This window comes from Mastomys coucha, unplaced genomic scaffold, assembly GCF_008632895.1.
Source record: "Mastomys coucha isolate ucsf_1 unplaced genomic scaffold, UCSF_Mcou_1 pScaffold9, whole genome shotgun sequence".
In the NCBI taxonomy this organism is placed as follows: Eukaryota; Metazoa; Chordata; class Mammalia; order Rodentia; family Muridae; genus Mastomys; species Mastomys coucha.
This window is the reverse complement of record NW_022196915.1, coordinates 57174063-57200312: the sequence shown is the minus strand read 5'-3', so window position 1 is coordinate 57200312 and position 26250 is coordinate 57174063. Positions and strand designations below refer to the sequence as shown.

The following is a 26250-nucleotide window of genomic DNA, read 5'->3' as shown; positions in this document are numbered from 1 at the left end:
AAAAGTCCATTCTGAGTTACATACTTCCTCCAACAAGGCCACAACTCCTAATCCTTGTCAGTAATGCTACTCCCTGATGACTAGGCATTCACATATATGAGCCTAAGGGGCCCATTTTTATTTGAACCATCACAATAGCCACAGTTGGTGATCTGCTGAAGAGCTGAGATTGAGCCTAGTAGATTGAATTTAGAGAAGCTGAGGAAAAGGCAAGGATCTGCAGTTAGCTTACCCGCTTCCCTCGTCAGAGTGCTCTTTTTGGCATTTTTATAAGAACGTAATTAGGAAACACGTTTGTTATCTAGTCATGTGGGTCAAGGTCCATGAGTTCTCATTGATACTTTAGAAGCATAAGAAAACAATTGGTCAACTTCAAGCAAGGTAGGATATCAATGTATTGTCTACAAAGTTGACAAGGAAAAGAATTGAAATGGAGCTGTTGCGATGGCTCGGTGAGTTAAGAAGATTGTACTATTGAGTATTCCCTCCTTGGAGGCCCTCCTACTTCTTTCTTACTTTTTCTTAGTAAATCTTCCTTTACTCTGATCCAAAGTGAAGGTGGGGTACATGTACTGCCCTTGCAGAGGGTTTGGCTACCAGGGATTCAGCACACTCTCATGGACTCCAAGGGCACTTGAACCCCGGTGAACATATCACACATATAGATACACAATTTAAATTTAAAGAATTGAGGGATACCCTGGCCAGAGAGGTGACTAATCGGGTAAAGGACTTGCTGCCAAATTTAATGGATCTGAGTTTCATCCCTAGAACATGGGTGGTGGAAGACAAGAATGGACTCCTACAAGTTGCCCTCTGAGCTGGGATTGATGGTGTATGCCTATATAACCTGAGTATTTCAGAGATAGGCTGAGTTCAAGTGTATATGGAGTGCAGGGGACTTGGTTTTGAAACTGGATCAATACATAATAACCCAGACTGGCCTTAAGCTCTGGCCTACCTCAGCTTCCTGGTGTTTCAGTTTTTACAAATTTCTTCCAAATCTGGCTTCATAGAATATGGCTGAATTCTCATGTTTACTCCCATATGATGATACATTCATTGTATAGAATACAGTGTCTGAACAGAATCCAGTCTCACACAAATATTGTAGTGGAAAGGGAAGAGTATTTTAATAGCCTTTTCAGATTGTTTTGGGTATTCTGCAAGGGGTAGTTTTGTGAAAGTCAGTTGCATTGTGTAATCTAAAACCTTTGCTGAACATTCATTCTTCTGGTAAGTGAAAACCAGTGGTCTGCAGAAGTATTTTATAATTCTCATATTGTTACATACAAATATTTTATGTCCACATTTTAGTTGCACTACTAATTGTGTGCATGTCAGAAAGCAGGATGCGAGAGTGGTCCAAGTGATACCATGTGTGTCCCAGATATCAAACTCAGGTCATCAGGCTTGGCAGTAAGTGTCTATACCTGCTGAGTCATTTCTCTGGTCCTTACGATTAAGATTTAGTAAAAGTAATTTTTTCCATCAAGCACAATCTCAAGTAAAACTGGCTAAGTTTTTATTTTGCTTTGAAGGAATGGGTGGCAGCCAAGAATTCAAAGACTGTCCATATGCTTTGAAGTCACTCTCGTGCTCTGCACTAAAGTCCCATTGGATTAGCTACCGTTACTTCAATGCCCCTTCTGTACCATTTGTGCAAGTGTCAGTACAACAAAAAGATGGAAAGTATTTTAGTGCCATTGTGTACATTCTTAGAGACATCTTGGAAGTCCCGGGAAGCTCCAGGGCTCTGTTAAATGTATTTTTGAGAACTTTAAACCAGAGGATTTTGTATCTGTTCAGCACTCTTCTTGTTTGTGTTTTGAAGAAAAATTTAAAAATAACATGTTTTTAAGTATCTGGCACACAATATGGCTTTCTTTGGCTCATCAGAAATTAAGAACCTGATATTTTATGGCTGTTCCTTTAGAATGTCATCAGTTAAATAAAATATTTAGAATTGTAGTGTTAGAGTTGTAGAGTGATTAATAGTGTGTTCCAAAATACTCTTTCACATCATCTGTGAAATATATAAGCCCCTTTACTCTTTGGATTGCTGTAACTGAGCACATTGCTTTTACAAGTTTATGTTTGTTTTAATACATATGTTTGAAGAAAAGAATTTTAAAATAGAAAAACAAATTTTGGTAATACTAAGGGATAAGTTATATTATTAAACAGGCATAATATTTCTTATGTTGTTCCCTCCTATTTTGAGGGTAAAACTAAAATGAGAGTTCTCATTTTTCCCAAGTATCACAGACATTTAAATGTCCCTATAATAGAGAAGTCTGTATTTGGGCCTCGTGATTCTTGCCAGTAATCCAAGCATTTGGGAGGCTAAGACAGAATTGCTGTGAGTTCAAAGCCTGGGCTACATAGTGAGTTCCAAACAGATCTCACAAAACAAAATAACCAAAAGCACCTATTTATTGACTGCATGGCATACATAAATATATATACCACCTATACATTCAAAATTATTGAATATTGTAATCAAGTAAGTTATAAACTCACACTGAAGTGACAAACACAGACCATGTATGGGTCTGAGCTAGGTCTCTGCATTTATGTGCATTATAGTTATATAGCTTGATGTTCTTGTGGAACTTCCAACGGTGGAAGTTAGGGGTGTCCCTTACCCTTTTGCCATCACTTAGGACCCTTTTTCTCCTCCTGGGTTGCCTCGCCTAGCCCTGATGTAAGAGTTTGTGCCTAGTTTTAACTGTATCATGTTTGGTTGATATCTTTTGGAGGCCTGCTCTGTTTTTTAAAGGGAAACAGAGGAGGAGTGGATCTGGGAGGGGGTAGGCGGGAGAAAGAACTGGAATAGAGGGAAAGAAACTGGTTGGGATGTAATGTATGAGAGAAGAATAATTCAAAATTACAAATCAAAGTTATAAACTCATTAAACAAAGAATAAGTTAACATGATTATGTTGTGAAAAATATGTCCTGCTGAGTACTTGAAATCAGTATGATCTGAATATTCAGAACTACTTCATGAGGGGTTTATTTTTTTGGTTTAATATGTATCCAAGGCTGATCTTTCAGATTTGCCATTATTCTGCCTTGATGTTTCAGGAATGCTTGGGTTTTAAGAATCCACATCCACGTTCATGAGAGATTTAAAACAAACCAGTAATATCTTTAAAAAAAAAATCTCAGAATACCCTCCAACATTGAGCAGTTGGATGAAACATAAACTGTAATGTCAAGAGTTTGTTGATAACTAAGTGCTTCAGTCAAGTATTCCAGAAGTGCTAACCAATGAATGAGTCATTGATGTTGAGGGAAAGGGACTCCTCTGGCCAAAGTCTCTGATTTGTTTGTTTGTTTGTTTGTAGGGTTTTTTTAAATGTAAACTATTTCATTGGTAATTTAATAAGGATTTTCTTTTAAATATTTATTTTATTGTGCATCTGCCTGTCTGTGTACCATGTGGGTGCCTTGTGGAGGCCACAAGGGGTCATTGGACCCACTGGAACTGCATTGCAGACTATTGTGAGCCAAGCTTTGATTGCTGGGAAGATCCTCAAAAGAACAGCAACCACCGAGCAAGCCATCTCTCCAGCTCCTAGATAAGAAACTTTATTCAGTATATTTATTTAATAACTTCTGTAAACTGTCTATACCAAAACTATCCTATATAATCTCAGCAGATGACACTGGAGCTTTTGACTCAGGAGACTACACAACAGTCTACTGAGAAAGAAGCTTGGCACACTGGTCATACAGCATAAAGACGACTGTTTGGGGATTGTCTTGTTTTTTATGTACATGCTGGAAAGATCTCATTAGGCTGAAACAGTATTCCATGTCTAACAATATAAAAGTTAAATACATAAAGGCAGGATCCTACATGTAGGTGTGGAAAAACTGTGTGTGTATGTGTGTGTGTAAAAGATCCAGTTTAATATACTTGGGGGGGGAAGACTATGGAGTTTCTCACAGTTTGGCATGATATGGTACCTAAACCTACTGTATAACCCAAGCAGTGGGTTGTCTTTTGGGTTTTCAAGACAGGGTTTCTCTGTGTAGCCCTGGCTGTCCTGGAACTCACTCTGTAGACCAGGCTGGCCTCAAACTCAGAAATCCGCCTGCCTCTGCCTCCCAAGTGCTGGGATTAAAGGCGTGTGCCACCACCGCCTGGCTATAAAATCTTTTTAAGCGTGTTGCTGGTGCTGGTGGTTGGGAGGGTGGGGGAGGAAGGAGAGGAGGAGGTGGTGGCGGCGGCAGTAGTGCTGGTGGTAGTTTCTAAGTATGTATAATCCCTTGAGACCAAGAAATGATAAAAGAGGCTGGGGATATGGAGAAGAGGTGTCAAGAGCACTCGCTGCTCTTGCAGAGGATCCAAATTTGGTTCCCAGGGCTGGAGAGATGGCTCAGTGGTTAAGAGCACTGACTGCTCTTCCAGAGGTCCTGAGTTCAAATCCCAGCAACCACATGGTGGCTCACAACCATCTATAATGAAATTGGATGCCCACTTCTGGAGTGTCTGAAGACAGCTGCATTGTACTTATATATAATAAATAGATAAATTTTTTAAAAAATTGGTTCCCACCTGTTACTCTAGTTCCAGGGGATCCAATACCCCCTCTGGACTCCATGGGCACTTGTATTCAAATGTGCACATTGACAAATAGACATATACTTTAAAATGAAATCTTTTTAAAAATCATGAATCATGGTAAGACAATTTTAAATCATTTTTATATATACTAGGTTGAGCCATATTAAATAACTACTTTTGCAGGTCAAGAGGAGGGGGCTTTTGGCATTTTCATATGGTTTAACCAAAAGAAGATAAAGAGTTGAGTTTTTCTGGATTTGTTGTTGTCTTGTGCATCCTCAGGAAATAAGCATTGGGCCATATTTAGAAAGCACCTATCTATACCAGAATATTCCTGAATGAATTTATTACTTTACACACCAGAAGGCATCTCAGGTGCTAGTAAATGTCACATTCTAAAACTAGTGGGTATGGGATTGTTTCAGTGAAACTGTGTCCCTTTAAAAACCAGTGGGAATTTTAGTGAATGTGGGCCCTAAATGTATATGATCTCCTCCATGACTAACAGTTCTCACCAGGGAAAAACCCTGGTCATTAATACCAAGCCAGGGTTCTGAAATGGGAACAGGCAAAGTCAGAGTAATGTAAGGTTTGCTGCTCGTATCCAGGGAAAGTTCTGGATACACTGCTGCTAATTTGTGTTTTACTGTTGAATCATAGTTTTTCCCCCAAATCTCATAAACTGATGTAGTTACAGAGACTTAAAACACAAGCCAGAATCGTTTATTATCAATTTCCATATTTCTGTTAAGTGGCTTCAGGTGTAGTCTCTTAGTAGAATCGTCTGTCACTCTTTGGAATTCAGTTGTTGCTCCAGCAACCATCAGAGACTGACCGAGACAGCCTCAGCTTTTACCTGCACAGGCCACTGCCAGGAGGGCCACTTTCCACTGAATGGCATGGCCCTCACAGGAACTGAGATGTATGATGCCTCCCCATGACTGCCATTCAGTGGAAGTCGATTTTATGCATTAATTGTTCCTGTGTAGTTACAGAAAGGGCTAGGAGTTAAAAATCTGCACAAAAAGCAGTGTGGGGGGAGAGAGGAGTGTGTGTGTGTGTGTGTGTGTGTGTGTGTGTGTGTGTGTGTGTGTGTGTGTGTGTTTGTTTGCATATCTTTGTAAAAGGCCAGGAGCTTAACTGTCTCTCCCCAGTCTACCTCTATAAAGTATGACAGCCGTTCTCTAACTCAAGAATCCGTTGAGGTCGTGCCCACAAAAGTAACCATTGTTGACTAATTTTGTTAGGGACTTGACAACAGATATTTACTTTTTTGTAGTTTAGAAAATCTTGAATTTCTGATAGAACAGTTGCTAACTATGAGCACTTTAATTACCAAAATGGTAAGATAAGTTAAAAATACAAAATCTGTTTTGTTTTGTTTGTTTTGTTTTGTTTTGTTTTGTTTTGTTTTGTTTTCTGTGTAGCCCTGGCTGTCCTGGAACTCACCCTGTAGACCAGGCTGGCCTCAAACTCAGAGATTAGCTTACCTCTGCCTCTGCCTCCTAAATTCTGGGTTTAAAGGCTTGGGCAACCACAGCCCAGCAACTTGGATCATTCTTATTTGGGATTTAAGTTTTGTTTGTTTGAGGTTTTAAAAATTGTATGTGTACTAGGTAGTTTGGTTTTTAGGTTTGGTTTTGCTTTGTTTTGCTACTTCACAGCCATATCCTAAAATATTTTTGTATCTAGTTGGGCTGAATGGACCTAAAATTACCCCATTTCCTCAGAAGAAATGCCTTTAATCTTACTTATTTCTAGACTTTTAAGGACATTTCCAAAGAAACACTTGCCTGAAGATCTAATTAGCATAGTACCATTTGTAGAAAGAATGCTTCATGCTCAGAAACTACAGGAGCCAATTTCTGCTTGTCTAAGGGAGAGCAGATTGTCTCCCTGTCAGATGTGTGAGATTTGTTAGTGGGGTTCTCTGAGATGCAGCTTCTACAACGTCAAGTTACTTTCAAGTGGTAGTGTACACAGAATGTCTGCTGTGCTGTGTGCCTCAGGATGAATCCTTAAGCTAACTGGTGTAAAAAATCATGTGTAGTTTTTATTATATTTTAAATAAGAATTACTAAAAATCTTAAATTTATTCAGAAAACAAAATGTATAAAGTGCCTTCCTTGCACATAGCTGGCATCTGACAAACTAATCTTCCTTTTAGGAAGACTTGGTGTGCTATCATATCCACTGAAGAACCTCTTGAAGACACAAGTAGATAGATGTCTCTGCCTGGTTAGCTAACTCCACTTGACCACTAAAAGTTTGGACTCATTTTTTTTTACCTCTCTCTCTGAGAGCTGTCCTAACTATTCAAGACTAGCCTGAAACCCTGTGCATCTTATGGTGCTTTCTGTTTTTCATAGTGTTTATCACCCCCACACATTCCCTATAGTGTGCTTCATATGTTTAGTATATTTATCTCCCCTCACTGATGCCAACACCAGGAGGCCAACAATCTTTGTTTTGCTTGGTGTTGACACATAGTAGGCACTGAAATCTGTCATTAAATGAATCTTATTATGCATGTGATAGAAAGGGGGCTTTGAAGAGTAAGAAAACAGTCCAGCAGAACTACACATAAACTACTGCAAACCCTCCTCAGTGTACTTTTCATTAGCCTGCCGTTCTGCCCATTTAGCTTAAATATCAATTCAGCCCCCAGCACTTGGTCTCACTTGAAGAAAATAGCAGCCTTAGATATGTGATCAGTTGGTGTGTTTCTGAGTTACTGCTGTTTTCAGAACTTTATGATCTTAGCCAGTAGTTTGAGAAATCCTTTTAAAAGAATATGGTGCTTAGACTTACTTTATACTGATAATAATTACATACATAAGTGGCTTATATCTGACTATGAGTTATGTGGTTATGTTGATGCCAATGCTATCAAGACAGTGGGAATCCCTGGGCATGATGGAGGATTGGTGACAGCCCAACCAAGTTTTAGCAGACTGTGAAGTAAAAATCATCCAGTCCCATACTCCTAACCTCCTAATGTCAGATACATTCTCCCTGACTTTTTCTTTATAAGAATTTAGTTTAGCAAAGAAAAAAAGAAAAATCCTAGATGGGCAGTGGTGGTGCACGCCTTTAATCCCAGCACTTGGGAGGCAGAGGCAGGCGAATTTCTGAGTTCAAGGCCAGCCTGATCTACAGAGTTCCCAGACAGCCAAGGCTATACAGAGAAAGCCTGTCTCGAAAAACCAAAAAAAAAAAAAAAAAAAGAATTCCGTTTGGAAAAACATCCCAGTTTAGAAAGTAAAATGAAGGTAAATTTCCTTTAATCATTTCATGCAACAAGTTTCAAATATATAGCTAAAACTAATGAATCTGTAATGTTCTTTCACATCTTCTGCAAGCAGATATTAGCAATAAATTGATTTTGAGTTTGTGGGGTTTTATTGAATATCTTTTTTTTTTTTAAAGATTTATTTAGTATTATATAGTTGTTTTCAGACGTGCCAGAATAGGGCTTCAGATCTTGTTGTAACAAGATGATGGTGGTTGTGAACCACCATGTGGTTGCTGGGACTTGAACTCAGGACCTTCAGAAGAACAGTCAGTGCTCTTACCCACTGAGCCATCTCACCAGCCCCTATTGAATATCTTTATTGCCTATCATAAAAGTGTTTTGGTTTTTTTTTTTTTTCTTTTGTTTTGGGAGGGGCTGAGGGGTTGCTTGGGTTTGTTTGTTTGAGACAGGGTTTCTCCATGTAACCCTGGCTGTCCTGGAACTTGATCTGTGGACCACTCTGGTCTCAAACTCAGAATCAACTTGCCTCTGTGTGTAATACTTCTTGTTGTGGAGATTAAAGGTGTGTACACCCCTGACCCGCCCCGCCCCCATTTTCTTATTTTTTAAGATTTTTTTTTTTTATATGAGTACACTGTAGCTGTCTTCAGACACACCAGAAGAGGGCATCAGTTCACCAGAAGAGGGCATCAAATCCCATTACAGATGGTTGTGAGACACCATGTGGTTGCTGGGAATTGAACTCAGGACCTCTGGAAGAGCAGCAGTCAGTGCTCTTAACCAACCACTGAGCCATCTCTCCAGCCCTGTGTTTTTCTTTTTTATTACTACATTTATTTATTGAGGGAATAGAGGTCAGAGGACAACGTTGAGGAGTTGGTGCTTTCCTTCCACCATGTGAATCCCACAAGCTAAATTCAGGTCATCAGGCTTGCTAGTACCTTTCTCCACTGAGCCATCTTACCAGCCCTGTTTTTAATTTAATTTTATTGTTAAATTTGTTTTTCTGTGCTTGACTTTTTTTTTAGTTTACTGGAATTTTGAGTAAAAAGCACAGTTTCTATATAACCCCTCATCTCCTGTCCTATACTCCAGTTTACCTGTATTTCTTAATTCTCGCTGTGGAATGTTTTGTGAACGTTTGAGTTTTAACAAGGCTTATGGTAATGTGTTTGTGGTTCCAGGATCAGTCATCTCACTGCTCTAAACACCGCCTGTGCTCTCCTTGCTCACCCTTCCAACTCTGAACTCATTTTTTACTTTTTCTGCTCTGTCTGTGGTATTTGCCTTTCCCAGAATGTTTGCAGTTGGGATCATTCAGTATGTCTCGCTTTCAGTTTTGTTTTGTATATATTTAAGTTCTTAGTGTCTTATCCAAATTTTGCTATGTTTGTGTACAAAATTTTGAGGCAGACATGAGTTTTCAGTTTTGAGGGATATTATATGAAAAAAACTCAGTTGGTATATATTGAGTTTCTTTAGTTTTATAAGAAACTGCCCAACTGCCTTCGAAAGTGGCTGTGCAGGTGTCTGCCCTCGCCAGCAGTCTTTATGGTTTACATCTTTGCCAGTATCTGTATTGTCAGTGTTTATGAGAGGGTAGCACCCCGCTGTTTGAATTTAAAGCCTCCAATGATGTTGAAATTAAGTGCTTGTTACAAACTTACCTGCCAGCTGTGTATTTGGTGAGTGTCCTGATCTTCTAGAGATTTGGCAGTCGGGGGTTGGTTTGGTTTAGGAAGTTTTTAGTTGTTTTGTTTTGTTTTCTGGTTTGGTTTGGCTTGGTTTTGTTTTGTTTTATTAAAACAGGGTTGAACTCTTTAGCCCAGGCTAGCCTCAGACTCAAAACAGTCTACCTGCCTCAACCTCCCAAGTGTGGTAAGGTTATAGATATGAGCTACTGTGCCCAATTTGTGTGTGTGTGTGTGTGTGTGTGTGTGTGTGTGTGTGTATGTGTGTGTTTATTTGGGATGTTTTCTAATTTCTGAGATGGGAATTTTAAAGGAATTGTTCAGTTTTAAGCAGTCTTTGTATTTTTTTTTTTTTTTTTTTTTTTTTTTTTTTTTAGTACCTGCCTAGTTTCAGGTTTTTGCAAAGATTTTTCTTCCATTCTATTGCTAGTCTTTTCATTCTTTTAAGCAAGTTAGATTTCTTTTGTTAGTGAATTTTATGTTAATCATAGAAACTGTAAGGGCTAGAAGTATAAAGAGAAGAGGGGATCCTGATGTATAGACAGTCTAATCACTGGGGTCATCCTTGGCAACATAGCTAGTCTAAAGCCTGGAATAGATAAGTAGAATCACTTCTTTCCTTTGTTCTGTTGGATATGATTCAGCTTTTACTATTTTAATTTTAATGTTTTGGGCTGGAGAGATGGTTCAGCAGTTAAGAGTGCCGACTGCTCTTCCGAAGGTCATGCATTCAAATCCCAACAACCACATGGTGGCTCACAATCATCTGTAATGAGATCTGGTGCCCTCTTCTGGGGTATGTGAAGACAGCTATAGTGTACTTACATATAATAAATAAATAAATTGTAAAAAAAATAATAATTTTAATGTTTTACTATTTTAGTAGGATTTTGCATAAAATACTCTTAAGTTTGAATGTGATGAAAAAATATTGTTAAAAGCATAGATTTAAAATCATCAATGTATACTACGCAGCAGTGGCACATGACAGTGTAAAACCATTCTTGCTACATAGTAAAGATTACTACTACATTTCTTTAAAATCTGATAATATCAAGATAGTATCATACCAGTTTAACTTGTTAGAGATGTGGGGTAGGTAACACTGCTACCAGGAATGTTGGACTGTTGGGAGGATTGTTCTTCCTATATAGTCCTGCTTTTAGAAACACGGTGCTTAGGGAATGATTTGTTACTTATGTTCTTGTTGCTGTTATAGGATACTTGGAAAAAAGCAACTTAAAGGAAGAAGTACTTATTTATCTCACAGTTTAAGGAATATAAACTTAGGGGAAGGTACTGCAGTGGAATAATCTCTGGGCTGCAGTGGTAGAACATGTGGTGTCTGGTTCACATCTCTTGGCAGCTAACCAAGAACTAAGACTTCAGCCTCTATGGCCTTATAACATTGAGGCCATGTCTACTGTGTTCCATAACCTCCCAAGCAAGTGTTTCCAGTTGAGGACCAAGTACATGAGATATGGGGAGCAAACCATAACATATGCTAAAATAGTAGGAAACATGTATTTACATGTGGTTGTTTTAAACTGCAGGTTTGGGCTCCCAAATAACTAGGTGTCCGTTTACTTTCTTGGGGTGTCCTGCTTGTCTACATACTTCTTTTTTTAACCTTGCTATTTTCATAGCAATGTACACTGACTTTGGTCTTTTAATGCTGTTAACATGACAAAATCAAGTTTTATATAAAAAAAACATTTGAGAGACAGCTTGGTGGTTTTTATGAAGAAGGAAGTGAAGGTGACTAGTGGGTTTTTTCCTTATTAGAACACCATTTATAAATCAAAAGCCAGCAAAACACACACACACACACACACACACACACACACACACACACACACACACCCACCCACACACCCACCCACCCCTATGGAGATTCAAACCCAACGGGTACCAGAACTGAGAAGGAGGAGTAGACATGGGCTCTACCCCCTAACCAAGAGGCTGTCTGCAGTTGATACCCACTAGCAATAGAAAATTCACTCTCCAACAGAGTCTTCATTGGGTCTATTAAACCACTTCTCAGGGCAGGCCCCTGCCCAGGAGTACTTGACCAACACAAATGCACTTGAAGTTATTTGTTTTAGAGTTTTTGTCCCATTTTGCTTTGTTTGGGCTTTGGGGGGAAGGATTACTGATCTTTTGCTTGTATATTTTCATTTTCATTTGGGGTTGATTCGTGGGTTTTGTTTTGTTTTTGTTTTTGGTTGGTTGGGGTGTTTGTTTGTTGGTTTTTTTTTTAAGAGAGAGAAAAAGAACTTAAAGTTGGGTAAGTAGGGAATGGTGCACATTTAATGCATGGCAGTGGATTTAATGCATTTAATCCCAGTACTCATGAGGCAGAGGCAGGCAAATCTGAATCAAGGCCAGCCTGGTCTACAGAGCAAGTTCAAGGATGGCCAGGGCCACACAGAGAACCCATCTTAAATAATAAAATTAAAAACTAAGGGAAAAATCACAAGCCACAAAATTCTGTATACCTAAAGCCTCTTTTTAAAAGATTTGGTTTTTTTTGTTTGTTTGTTTGTTCATGTTTGGTTTTGGATTTGGGGGGTTGGTTTTTTTGTTTTGTTTTTGTTTTTCTGAGACAAGGTTTCTCTGTATAGCCCTGACTATCCTGGAACTCACCCTGTAGACCAGGCTGGCCTGGAATTTAGAAATCTGCCTGCCTCTGCCTCCCAAGTGCTGGGATTAAAGGCGTGCGCCACCACTGCCCAGCTTAAAAAGATTTTTAAATTACATGTATATGTATGTTTATGATTGGGTATTGTGCACTTGAGTGCAGGTGTCCCTAGAAGCCAGAAGAGGACTTTGGAACTAAAGTTCAAACTGTTACGAGTTACCAGATATGGATGCTGGAAACCAAACTTGAGTTCTCTGGAAGAGCAGCAAGTGCCAATTTTAAAGCTAACATTTTATTTTCCTGTGCTAGGAATGAAATCCAGGGCTCTGGACAACCTGTTGAAGATCTTGAACTTCATTTTGTGTTTGGAATATTAGTTTAAAATATTTTACAGCTCAGTAGAATTTTTATTTTGTAATTAAAGTTGTTTCTTTACCAGCCTGACAGCTTTCTTTCTGTGAACTAAACTTTAACATGGATTAAGCAGTCATGTCTAACCTCTGCTGTGTATATTGCAATGTCAGAAGGTTGGAAATCCCTACTCTTAGGTGAAAGCTAACAGTGAGAATTCACCCCTCCTCTGTCTGCTCTGTCTACTCTGTCTGCGGATACAGAGGTCAGGGATTAGAAGTGCTCGATGACTAAACATGACTTCCCCTTAAACTATTTTGCTTTTATATAATATGTTCACACTCTGCAGCCAGCTCACAGTTGTCTTCTTGGGACGCTAAACCATCCTCTTTGGTATTCTTGGCCTATCTTGGATTTCTCCTACCTTCTTATGGATTCCTCCTGTTTGAGTGAAGTACTTTCTTAAGCAGTTCCTAGAAAGGAGGAACATGAGAAATTAGTGTGACTTTGCATATCCCTTTGTTCTGCCTTCACCCTCTACCTGAATAGAGCCTTCTAGGTTGAAGATCATTTCTCTTCAGTTTTCTGAAGGCACTGTTTTTGGAGTTTCTTCTGTTGTACTAGTGTTTTTGTGATGGCTGGAGCCATTCTTTTATTATCTTGTTTTGCCCTATCTCCTTCATTCAATCAAATTTCCCCTTTCTCTTCTACTACTTCACTTTTGCTTATGGAATCTTCTTTTCTAGAAAAAAAGTTACATTTGATTTGTGTGTGGTGTGTGTGTGTGTGTGTGTGTGTGTGTGTGTGTGTGTGTGTGTACCTACGTACCAGAGCACACATGTGGAGGTCACAGGACAACTGAGGTATGAGTTTTAGACTTCCAGTCTATGTGGTTCCAGAGATTGAATTCTGGTCATCCAAGGCTTGGTAGCAGGTAGCTTTACTTGCTGAGCCATACCATTGTATCTGTTTGTAAGTGTTCTTGGATGTAAGTTGTCTTTCATCCATTACATTGGGCACATCCATTACAGTGGACCATTCCATTCTGCTCTTCTTGAGTTCTGAGAAAGCCTTTGAAATTACTCTGCTGAAAAGTTCTTCCCCATTCTCTGTTCTGTCTGCATCCTATTAACTGGAAGTTACTAGAGCCACTCACCACTCCCTGTCTTAACTTTGCTCTGATTTTCCATCTTAGGCTTTTTGTAACTTTTAACTTTTTTACCAACCTCTTTCTCTGCTGTCATATTTTTCTTTTCTTTTCTTTTTTGGTTTTTTGAGACAGGGTTTCTCTGTGTAGCCCTGGATGTCCTGGAACTCACTCTGTAGACCAGGCTGGCCTCGAACTCAGAAATCTGCCTGCCTCTGCCTCCCAAGTGCTGGGATTAAAGGCGTGTGCCATCACCGCCGGCTACATCCTAGTATTTCACAGCCATGGTTCATTGTTGTTTTAAGTCTGGTGAGTCCATCTCTTTCCCTTTCTTCTCATCCTTCCCTGCTTAGTTTCTCTTTGTTCTTAGTTAGTTCTTATTCTTGGTTAGCTTTGCCTTCTAAACTAAGGTCTTCTGCAGATGGCTGGTTATCCTTAATTATTTGTTCATACTCAAGATGAAGAGCCCATTCTGGAGCTAATATAATAGGGAGGTCAGGATGGGTAGGTGAGCTTGGGTATCACTATAGCTCTCCGTGTACATTTGTTGGGTCAGTGTATCTTCAACACTCAGTATTTAAAGGGGAAATTTGTCCAAGCTCCTGCTTGAAGAGCAGGAGCTCTATCCACCAGCATGGTCGGGGAAGACTCAGCCCATGTGAAAGCAACCAGTTGTGAACCTGCTTGGTATATAGAGTGCATGTCCTCAAGTGTACTTCCTATTATCTCTCTGTCTCCCATACTTATAAAGAGGCATTTAGAACCATAGAGTAAGGCAGAATATCTAGGCATCTGACTTTTTAAAAGCCTGTCTGTACTTTTTTGGGGGGCCAACCATTTCTCTCTGCTGTGAGCATACATTATAAATCAAGTTTGTTTTCTCCTTTATCCCTGCTAGAGAGGAACTATACCATCTTAGACCAGTTACTTAAATCAGTTACTACTGATATTTCTGGATTTGAAAGTCCTCTCTTTCCTATCCTTGTTTGGTTGAGTTGACATCTTTTTTTTTCCTCCCTAATCTTTTTAACTGTTTTAGTTGAGTTTGGGGAAGAGTAAAATTAATGTCTGCTCAATTGCAATTTTAACCCAAAGTCCCTTTAGAACTCTTCTTAAGAATTTTAGATTGGGAGGCAGAGGCAGGTGAATTTCTGAGTTCGAGGCCAGCCTGGTCTACAGAGTGAGTTCTAGGACAGCCAAGGCTACACAGAGAAAGCCTGTCTCGGGGAAAAAAAAAAAAAAGAAGAAGAATTTTAGAGTTACCTGTCTAAGACATGTCCTCCTACTGTGTGCCAGATATACTCTAGTCTTTTTCATTCAGAGTTTGTATTAGTGCTCAGTAAGACTCTGTGTGTGTGTGTGTGTGTGTGTGTGTGTGTGTGTGTGTGTGTGTGTGTGTGTGTAGCAGCAGCAGTTAAAGCAAACTTTTAAAATAATTGTCCAAGTATTTGAACTACATTATAGACATTGATATAAAAGTTATACAAATAGAATAGTAAATTCCTATTTGATCAACTATGAGGTCAGAAACACAACTGTATTATAACCTCATTATTTCCTGTAATTATGCTGAATAAAATGACCGGGGACACTGAATTGGGAGCTTCTGGAACATTTGTCCTAGGACAAATACAGGGTTAGGTTCCTGCCAACCTTTGGACACATTTTAATCAACCAGTCAGGCTGGCTTCTGTTTAAAGACATATTATTTAGTACTTATTATCAACACATTAAATATTAAACCCTTGGCCAAGAGCATTATATAATTCATGCCTAACAGAGCTTTATTTGGACTCATACAATTTCTTCATAAAGCACATCACAGCCTTCATAAACACGGGAGCACTAACTAGAAACCACCTCTCGAGCACTGTATTTGAGGGCCATTGTCAACAGTGAAATCATTAAGAAGAAGCACAAAACTACAAAAACATGAAAGCCCAAAATATAGTATTAAATAAAACACAAAAAAGACTGTATACTTGTTTATATTGTGAGAGGCTTTCTTTAGGGAAAAATGGATGTTCAACAACTCTGGCCTTTCCCTGTGTATGTCCAATGACTTAGAGAACTGTGAGTGAATATGGATTTGTGGGCTATAAATATGTTTTAGCAAGTAAATGAGTTCAGAAGAACAGAATTCATGACGAGTAAGAACCTTTGCCCTCAATTCCTCTAACTCCATAGGAAAAAGACATTTATAATCCCTTTAGTAGAACCATTACAGATTTTGTGTACATTTATGTGCAAGCAAATGGAAAGGCTCCTCTAGTGGTAACCAGTAGCAATTTATATATATATTGCTTTATTGGGTTTTACAACCTTATAAAGAAGGTGTGACTTCTGTTTAAAAGAAGAAATTAAGATGACTTCAAATACATTCTCTTTCCTTACCTACCCTGAGCTAATAGAATTGGGACTGCATGTAATTCACTCTTTTTTTAAGATGTATTTATTTTCTGCATATGAGTACACATTGTAGCTGTACAGATAGTTGTGAGCCTTCATCTGGTTGTTGGGAAATGACTTTTAGGACCTCCGCTCGCTCCAGTCGGCCCCACTCACTCCGCCCCAAAGATTTATTTATTATTATAATAATATAATAATATATTATTATAATAATATATTATTATTATAAATAAGTACACTGTAGCTGTCTTCAGAAGAGGGCATCAGATCTCATTACGGTGGTTACCATCTTACCAGCCTATACATAATTCACTCTTTATGGAAGTTGGAGGTCAACCTTGGATATCATTCTTCAAAAGCTGTCTATCTTGGGTTTTTTGAGAAGGGTCTTACTGGAGCCAAGGAGTTCACTGTTTAAGCTGGGCTGGCTGACTTGCAGTTTCTGAGATTCACTTGTCTCAGCCTCCCAGCACTGAAGTTTTAAGCATATGCCACCATGTACAGCTTTTTAAACCACTTAACAGAAGTTCAAACTCAGATACAAGCACTTTATTGACTGAGTCCAACTTCCTGCCTATAATTCACTCTTAAAGAAAGAAAGGAAAAAAAACTAGTGTTCTAACTGCTGCCCTCATGAGCACTTCGATATTTCTTGTCTAATTAAAAGTAGAAGGATAAGCCAGGCATAGTAGTGACTTATGCCTTCAACCCCATCACAGAGAGGCAGAGGCAGCTGCTTCTCTAAGTTCTAAGGTAGCCTGGTCTATATAGTAAGTTTCAGGATAGCCAGGACTATACAGTGAGACCCTATCTCCAAGAAAACAGATATTCATATAATGAAATCTGCTCATTTGTATAGGAAATGAGATCCTGTAATTAACTTGCCCAGAGTCATACATTTTACAAGATCAGTATCTAAGTTGCTTTACATTTAGAATTACTCTTCTCTACCTGTTTTATATAGCCCCTCTATGTTCAAAGGATTGTGTTGGCAAATTTTGGCAGCTTTAGTAGCAGAACCTACCCAAAGTCTATTGTACTTTCAGAATCGATCCGTCTTCCTGGAGTGAACCACTAAAGTGAGAGTTTGTAGTTTGGAAAGAGCCAGGTCTTTTCCAGGGAAGTGTAGGAGCCTGTCCCCTAGAAGAATTTACTTCTTGGCAGCATCTATCTAGCGACACTACAAAATAAAGAGCTAGTGTCTTCCAACCTTCTAACTTTTTGTGGGAAGCTGGAAAACCAGATTTCATTCAACAATCTTGTCAAACTTTAAAGTTATCTATACCTTGAGGCCAAAACAAGAAGTGTCTCTGTCATTTCAGGCTGTTCGTGTGAAACTTCTGTTTGCAAATACATGCTGCAACTTGTAGGCCTGTGAACTATTTGTCACTATGACAAGGAACCTTAGCCAGCTTCTAGTGACAGATTAAATGAATGCTGATTATGATGAAACATTTGTTACCGTGTTTGACTATATATTACCCACAATTCAAAGGTCATGTGTGTTTATTTTGTAAGATTGGTTCATATTTTGAGTTAGTATGGTATTTTGCAGTCTCACATGGTGACACACTTGCTAGCCTTATCTAATGCATACAGCTCTCTGCCGAGCAGTATCAGTCGCTGAAGTGTGCATTTTATCTTGCTTTAAGACAGTAGACATTACACAGCTCCTGCAGCCAAAAAATGTTACCCTCTCAGTATTCCTAAAGGTAGGATGTCCCCAAACACATCCAGAAATCTTGCCTTAGTTGTTTGCTGAGCAAATAGCAGGAGTTCCAGTGGCATGTTTTGATGTAAATAGTCTCCAGTGTATTGGCAGGGTATTGATGAACATCTCTAGTTACCATCAGAGGAAAATGGACAGAATAATACCTGGAGAATTGGGAAGAGCTGCCTCATTTGTCTGTATATCAAAAAGCTGCACAAATTATAAACAGCTCAGTAGATATAAAGTAGACATTCCTGGGTATCCTGCACTCAGATAGGAAGCAAACTATTTATCTATACTGCTATTAATGGGAATTTGGCATTCCATTTGGGAACCACTTCCACATAAATTTAGCTTTAACAAACGCTACCAGGTTCTGACGTGTTTGAGTCAGTTTAGGATTGACTGACAGTGTATGAATCTATTTGAACTATAGCCCAACAGTGATCTTGGCTTTTCCATTTTAGCCATTCTAAAGAATATCTTTGTGATTTGAACTAAATCCCAGAGATGCCAGTGGTTATGAACCTTTGCTTCCTCTGAAATGCATATTAATGTCTTTTGTACACTGTTTTCATAAACATTTTTAAAGAATTTCCATGTGTAAACATTCAGAGAGCTGGGTAATTTTTCCTACTGTTGAGACTGACTAGTAAATATGTAAATAAACCAAATTAACCAAGCTGACTTTGGCCCCAAAAGATTACCTTCCAATAACATTATAAATAGGAGAAGAACGTAAATGGATTTTTCTTTTTCTCCTCCTTGGTTTTTTTCAAGACAGGGTTTCTCTGTATAGCCCTGGCTGTCCAGGAACTCACTCTGTAGACCAGGCTGGCCTTGAACTCAGAAATCCACCTGCCTCTACCTCCCAAGTGCTGGGATCAAAGGCGTGCGCCACCACCACCCGGCAGGAGTTGATTTCTAAAAACAAGAAAGAAAAAAAGAACAGTTTGAACTGACTTTAAATAACTAAATGTAAGACTTTTTTTTTCCTGCATATATAGAGTATTATAAACCTTGACATGGGTGCTGAAGAGATGCCTGCAGTTTAAGAAAGCATAGTGTGTGGGGTATGGTAGTATTCTCCTTTGAACCCAGCATTTGGGAGGCAGAGGCAGGCGGATTTCTGAGTTCAAGGCCAGCCTGGTCTACAGAGTGAGTTCCTGGACAGCCAGGACTACATAGAGAAACTCTGTATCAAAAAAACAAAAGTAAAGAACCTATACTATTGTTTCAAAAGTCTGGAATTCGGTGCCCAGCATCCACACAGCCCAGCTTATAACTAACTGCCTATAACCCCAGCTCTAGAGGATCTAAAGCCCACTTTGGTCTTTGTGAGCACCTGCATTCACGTGCACAGATACACACACATACACACAATTAAAAATAAAATGTTTCTTAAAATAAATGACATAGTTGTAGTAAAAACTTCAACTTATGAGGCTGAAGAGATGGCTCAGTGGTTAAGAGCATTTAATGCTCTTCCAGAGGACCCAAGTTCAATTAATTCTCAATACCTAAATCGTGGGACTTACAGCTGCCTGTAACTCACTTTCAGTGAATCCCGCACCCTTTGGCCTCCATGGGCACCCACATACACATGATACTCATAAACTCACTTAGGTGCACACACATACACATAAATAAAAATAAGTATTTTTTAATTTAAGTTATAAACAAAATACAGCGGTTCACTCCTGTAATTCTAGCACCCCAGTGACAGAGACAAGTTCAAGGCCAGCCTGGTCTGCATATTTTGTTTCAGGCCATTCAAAGCTACACAGAGATTTTCTCTGTTTAAAATAAAAAATCAAGGGCCATCAGGATGGCTCATTAGGTCTTATTGCCAAACCTTACCTGACAACTTGAGTTTTATAACTGAATCCCATGTTACAGAAGGAGAAGCCTGCAAATTGTCCTTCTCGTCACACTCCAGCTATAGCAAGTTCACACACACACACACACAAATTAACTAATATAGTTTTCAAGTTTCCTGTAATCTTACTTCACAGTGGTAACTCACTTTGTATTCATCCACATTTTCTTATATAAACTAATATACAAATGATAATATACTTCTACTTGGCTGTTTGTTCTCTCTGGGAGTGGAGGGCTTCCCCCCCGCCTCTGTGTGTGTGTGTGTGTGTGTGCGTGTGTGTGTGTACAAATGCCATAGTGGATGTGTTGAGGTCAGAGGACATATTTATGGAATTCTTTCTCTTGTACTTTTGGATTCTGGGCTTGCCCTGTGAGTTTAATAGCAATGAATGCTTAGCCATCCTAGAATAAATAGCTTGGTTGTAATATACATCAGCAACATCTTACATGCCAAACACCTTTACCTGCCATCCTGGTGGCCCATCATTTGTTCTTTTAACCTATCAATAATAATTGCCACTCAGTTTTTAAGAGTTCTTTAGTTATTATCTGTGATGGTTGGATTATTGTTATTAACAATAAGATCCCCACAAGCGGGGCCGGAGCGAGCAGGGCTGGAGCAGAGGTCCTGAGTTCAATTCCCAGCAGCCACATGATGGCTCACGGCCATCTATATAGCTACAGTGTACACATACACATAAAATAAATAAATCATTTAAAAAACCAGTAAGGTCCCTCTTCATTATATTCTTTTTCTAAGTATACCCTTGTACATCAAATTTACCTTCCAGGTCCTTGAGGCACCCCCATTTTCTGGCAAAAGTTCAGTGTCTTATCTTCTAATATCCCTAACACTAATGTTTTTTCAGTATACAGAATGCCAGTGAGGAGGATCTAAATGGGTTGGGCATGGCCTAATTTTTTTTTACCAATTCTTTTTTATAGTTGAAACATCCTAACTATGAAAGTTCATCCACTAAATTAGTGAAGCCTCTCTGGTTTTGGTTGGGTAATTGGTTGGTTGGTTTGTTTATGTTTGTTTTCCTGTTGGGACTTGTGTCCTACACCTTCATTTTGTAATGTCATGGTGGCTTCTGTCACTTCACATGATCAGATAGCAAGTCAAGGGCACACTCTCAGAAAGACACCTACTCATCTAATCCATGGACTATGCTCACTTCTATTTTACTACTTGTATTTAATTAATGGAAAAGTATTGAGCCCTTCCAAAAAGGCAAGTATCCTAATCTGTGTGTGGAAATCTCCCAAGGAGATTTTTTTAAGCAGTGTGGCTAATTTGATTATTAGGTAGTTTGAAAACTACCAATAGTATACAAACTATACAAAGATAGATTCTAAGTTAATTCCTACTTAATGAGATAATATGGTATCCAGTGTACAAACAAAATTATTTTCCTTACTTAGAACCAACTCTTCAGCTAAATCATCATATTATGAGGTCTGTGGTCTCAACAATAGTTCTTATGTTAAAATGTGAATAATTGAGCTACATTTTATATAACCAAGTTGAATATGTTATAATAATGCTGGTAAATAAAACATGGTAAGCCAGGCATTGTGACACATGCCTGTCATACTAGCTTCCATAGGCTTAAAAGTAGTAAGATCGTGAATTCCAGTCCAGCATGAGCTATGTAGCAAGTTTGAGGTTACACAAGCTACATGACAAAACCATGTCACAATAAAATAAATATTAAAGGTAATTTTCTTTTCTTTTTTTTTTTTTTGGTTTTGTTTTAACATCATTGTGGCTGCTGGCAAAATCAGTCTGGTTCTAAGCTTGGGGGTTAATGGTCTGAGTTTCTTGTAATAAAGCAATACTTTGCTGGTTAGTTTGAAGATCGCCTTCCATTTGGAAATGTGCTTTTGTTTTAGTGGTACCAGGTAGAAGTTGCTCTGTGAACTATAGGCATGACAGTTTTAGGAACAGATAGTACAGTTTCATATCTGGTGACTGAGAGAGAGAGGGATGAGGGAGACGAACAATATCATAAGGTCAGGCTGTGTAAGGTCAGGTTTGTTTTGTTGTTTTGAAACAGTCTTGTTTCCTGAGCTGAGAACACATTACCAATCTTACTCACCAGTATGTTTTGTCTGCTAAACTAGCAAATCAAAACAGCAACTAAAGCCCTACCGTGACCTGTATATCAGATTTGGTAATAAGGGATGCTTAGCCATCCTAGACTGAACAGCTTTGTTGAAGTAAACATGGAGAGTTGCTGTGGGGAGGCTACTAGAACGGATTGATTAGACCTTAAGGAGCATCATTAGACTATAAGCAGCAGCAGGTCTATTTAAAGGGTGTCTGTTCAGGGTGCTGGAAACCTCAGTGTGCACACTGTGAAGCTTAGGCACTTGGTGCAATTACCTAATATCAAGCTTTCCTGTTCAGTTAGGGTGTCTTGATGTCTCTGTTGCCTGTTTTAAATAATGTGTTCCTTTCATTGTAAGGAAGTCAGTCATTTCCAACATTGAAACAAAACCTTGTAAAGGAGACTTAACCCTTTGTTCAGAAATGTAGGGTTTAGCCAAGTATGGAGGCTCACAGCTTTAAGCCCAACATTTAGGGAGCAGAGGCAGGTGGCTCTCTGTAAATTCAAGGCCAGCATGGTGTGCATAGGGAGTTCCTGGATAAGTTTTTGTGGGATATATAGTTAGATTTCTCCTCTGTTTCCGTGTTTGTAAGCCATGTAGAGTGGGTGAATCAGGTATTCCTCACAGAACTTCAGACTTGAAATTTGGTTTCATAGCTACAGATTTCTCTGCTCTTAAGCTGAGAGTATTGAAAAGTAGCTAGAAGTCAGGAGAAACAGTGAGTCTCACTCTAGTCCCAAGACAGTTGTGCTTATTCTTTTTTGAGAGTGAAAGATGGCGTTTTATGTTTTGAGGGTTTTCTGGAGTGATGCTGATGGGATCTATCTTTGTTGCCTTTTACTTAATGGTGGGAATTTATTAATCAGGTTGAATAAAATAAGAATTCTGCCCTAAATGGCTTTCCTTCCTTCTGGAAGTCATGGCTGAAAGTCATCGCATAAAAAGCTTTAAGCAGGCATGCAATACATTGCAAGCAATTTCTCCAGCTTGTTTCATTATTACTATTTTTACTCTTGTCAGAATGGTCACTCCTAATACAAGATCCCTGCGACTATTGCTTACTCCTGTTGAAAGTTCTTAAAGTCCAAACCATTCTTTAAAGACTAACAGATGTGTGGATTAAGTATAAACTAACTAGTTCTTTTTGCCTTTGCTTTGAACACATGTTGACTGGAAGTAGATTTGTTTGCATCCCTTTGGGGTTGTAACCAAAGCACACACCCATACTCGTCCTGCCTCTCTGGAACAGGTTCAAGATTTGGAGAGACGGGTTTGTTTGGGGGCGTTTCCCTTGCCTTATCTCCAAGTAAGCAGATGCTAGGGTTGAATTTATTTTGACCCTCTCACTTTAAATGTGGAACTGAAGTAAGAGTTTAAACACATCAGAAGAGTGTGTGCTGCACTTGAGACATGCGGGACTCAGGGAGGAAGGTGTGTACTATATTCTCCAATGTTCTCTAGAAGCTTTGCAGAGGTACTGTCTTTATCATACGCAACTGTTACCCAAAAGGAAAATATTTAAGACCAAGTAAAGATCTGTGTTGCATTTAAATTGTGTTTTATGTGCTTGGTTTTAGCAGCATTCCCCTAGTGATACTTTTACAATTAGTGACAAAATAAGTTTTGAATTTTTGTTGAAATTTTTCTTTTCGGAAGAATTTAGGAGGCAGTTATTTGCAAGAGAAAGTATACCATTTATTTCCCAAGATGACTCAAAACTGTATAGATATTTTTTAAGTATTCTGTCATTTTGTTTTCTGCTTCAAATAAAGAGAGATGCATGTGATTATTAAATAAAGGCTACTCAGCTTTTGGTGAGTGGCAGTTCTTGCTTCACTAAGCATGGTTGACTTTGCCCAGGAATTTCAAGTTAGAGTACATTAGATAGGTAGTGGCCTAGACTGACCTTTGTCTTCCTCATCTTTTCCAGAGCCTGGCCCAACTAGAGAACCTGTGCAAACAGTTGTATGAGACAACAGATACAACCACTCGACTGCAGGCAGAGAAAGCCTTGGTTGAGTTCACCAACAGCCCTGATTGCCTGAGCAAGTGCCAGCTGCTCCTCGAGAGAGGAAGTGTACGTAAGAGTTAACAAGTCCTGAAGGGTAGCAGAATTAAGGAAAATGCTCTGTGTCTGACTTTAGGGACAGACTGGGAGAGTCATTGCTCTGGGATAGTCAGGTATCTGTATCTATTTCACTCTTGAACACCATCATACCAGCCAAGTTAATGATGGCCTCATCAGTAAGTGCTCTACACATATATTTCTGTTCTGCACCAGATTCTTAGGATGCATTCTCTGTTTTTATGCTTCAGTGTCACCTCCTTTATAGGGTATAAGGGGGTATATAAGTCCTTGTTTTATAAACTTGATTGTCTCCCATCATTTTCTCCTGAGTTCTGTTTACTGCTTACATAACAGAGCTAAAGAAACATGACCATGACAGTGAAAATTAAAGGAAATTAAAGTGTTTTCTTTTGTTAGTTTTTTGAAGCAGAGTCTCACATAGTATAGGGTTGTCTCAAATTTACTCAAATTTACTATGTGTCTAAGGATGACCTTGAACTCCTGATGCCTCAGCCTCCCATGCTAGCTAAGATTTAGTGTGACCATGTCTGGCTGGGAAGTTTTTACAATTGAAATCTATTCCAATTGAGACTGAGGAGATAGATCAGTGGTTAAGAGCACAAACTGCACTTGCAAAGGACCTGGAGTTTGGTTCCCAGCACCCATGTCAGATAGCTTGCAAACATCTGTAACTCCAGCTTCAATGGGGATCAATACACTTAAGTTCAGTCCTGTTTTTATTTTTTATTTTTATTTATTTATTTATTTAATTTTCTTTCCCCAAGATGGGGTTTCTCTGTGTAGCCCTGGCTTTCCTGGAACTCACGTAGACCAGACTGGCCTTGAACTGAGAGACTGACCTGCTTCTGCCTTCCAAGTGCTGGGATTAAAGGCATTCGACACCATGCCCAGCTTATTGTTTTTCTTAATGCACAAACAACTTTCTAGACATGTTTAGCTATAATTACTGTGAGCCTGATAGAGCTAGAAATAGAAATGATGGTGCAGGTCTGTGTCTTGAACAATAATGTTTTTTTTTTTTTAAGATGTATTTTATTATAAGTACACCGTAGCTGTCTTCAGATAGCCCCGGAAGAGGGCATCAGATCTCTGAGCCACCATGTGGTTGCTGGGATTTGAACTCAGGACCTTCAAAAGAGCAATCAGTGCTCTTAACCACTGACCCATCTCTCCAGCCACCAATAATGTATTCTTAAAAAACTTGATTATGTCTTTAATTTTCAGAAGCCAGGGATGATAGTGAGTAGCTCATGCCTGTGATCACAGCAATCACCATGAGGTCAAAGCCAGCCTTGGTTATAAAGTTAGACCCTATCTCTTAAAAACCACCAAAGTAATCGTAATTTATGTTCTAAAGAATATCCTTTAGGCCAAAGGAATATAAAAAAAGCAAAAGGGCTAATTTGTTAAGAATAGAATTCTAGCCGGGCAGTGGTGGCACACGCCTTTAATCCCAGCACTTGGGAGGCAGAGGCAGGCAGATTTCTGATTTGCGGCCAGCCTGGTCTGCAGAGTGAGTTCCAGGACAGCCAGGGCTACACAGAGAAACCCCGTCTCGAAAAACAAAAACAAAAACAAAAAAAAATAGAATTCTAATTGACTTACTGCTTAGTTTTCATTAGCATTATCCAAATGTTTATACACTAATTAAATGATGAATGGTTAAAATCATCCTTTTGAAGTTCGGGGATCTAGCTCTTTTTTAAAACTATCTGAAGATTACAAACTCATGCCAGAATACTGGTCTGACTGAGGTCTGCACATAGTATTTGTGCATTTTCTTTAATAATTGTCTGTGAACTGGTGCAGAACATATGTGTTGGGAGGGAACTTATCTCTCCTTCCATGCCTTGCTCCCAGAGCCCATGTGCACTCTCTGAACTGTTGACTCTAGTTTCTCCGTGACAGTTAACGAGACACAGGAAAGCAGCATCAGTACAGTACTGTAGAATAGTTGTGGAGGGTTCCTCGTACTTTAGTCTCTGCTGAATTCTCAGTGGCTTGGCAGGTATGTTAAAATTATGAATAAAATCTTTAAAGTTTATATTTTTACAGTAAACTGCAAGTGTATGAGTATAAATCACATCCAAGCCACTTTTGAAACTTTTTTTTACTGTTGTATTAGTCTTTTTTGTTTGAGATAGAATCTCAATGTATTTAGCATTTACTAGCCTTGAACTCACAGCTGCCTTTCTGATTCAGTTTACAGAATTGCACCACAAACATTTTCTTATGTAGTATTAAGAACCTTTTATGCCAGGCAGTGTTGGCACATGCCTTTAATCCTGGCACTTGGGAGGTAGAGACAAGTGGATTTCTGAGTTTGATGCCAGCCTGGTCTACAGAGTGAGTTCCAGTACAGCCAGGACAATACAGAAAAA

General features: G+C 39.0%; 1 protein-coding gene across 5 annotated transcripts in view; it reads left to right on the top strand.

Moving 5' to 3' along the window:
• The window catches only part of Xpo7 (exportin 7), a 90547-nt gene that overhangs the window by 26588 nt on the left and 37709 nt on the right, over window positions 1-26250 (top strand). For 2 of the 5 annotated variants that reach the window (XM_031362653.1, XM_031362651.1), the window contains exons 1-2: window positions 23161-23254; window positions 23711-23857. In XM_031362653.1, coding sequence (XP_031218513.1) covers window positions 23231-23254; window positions 23711-23857 — 171 coding nt within the window. In that variant the 5' untranslated portion in view covers window positions 23161-23230. Of the gene's footprint in view, window positions 1-23102; window positions 23255-23710; window positions 23858-26250 lie in introns of those variants that run through there. The other 3 variants (XM_031362652.1, XM_031362655.1, XM_031362654.1) reach the window with 2 other exon arrangements.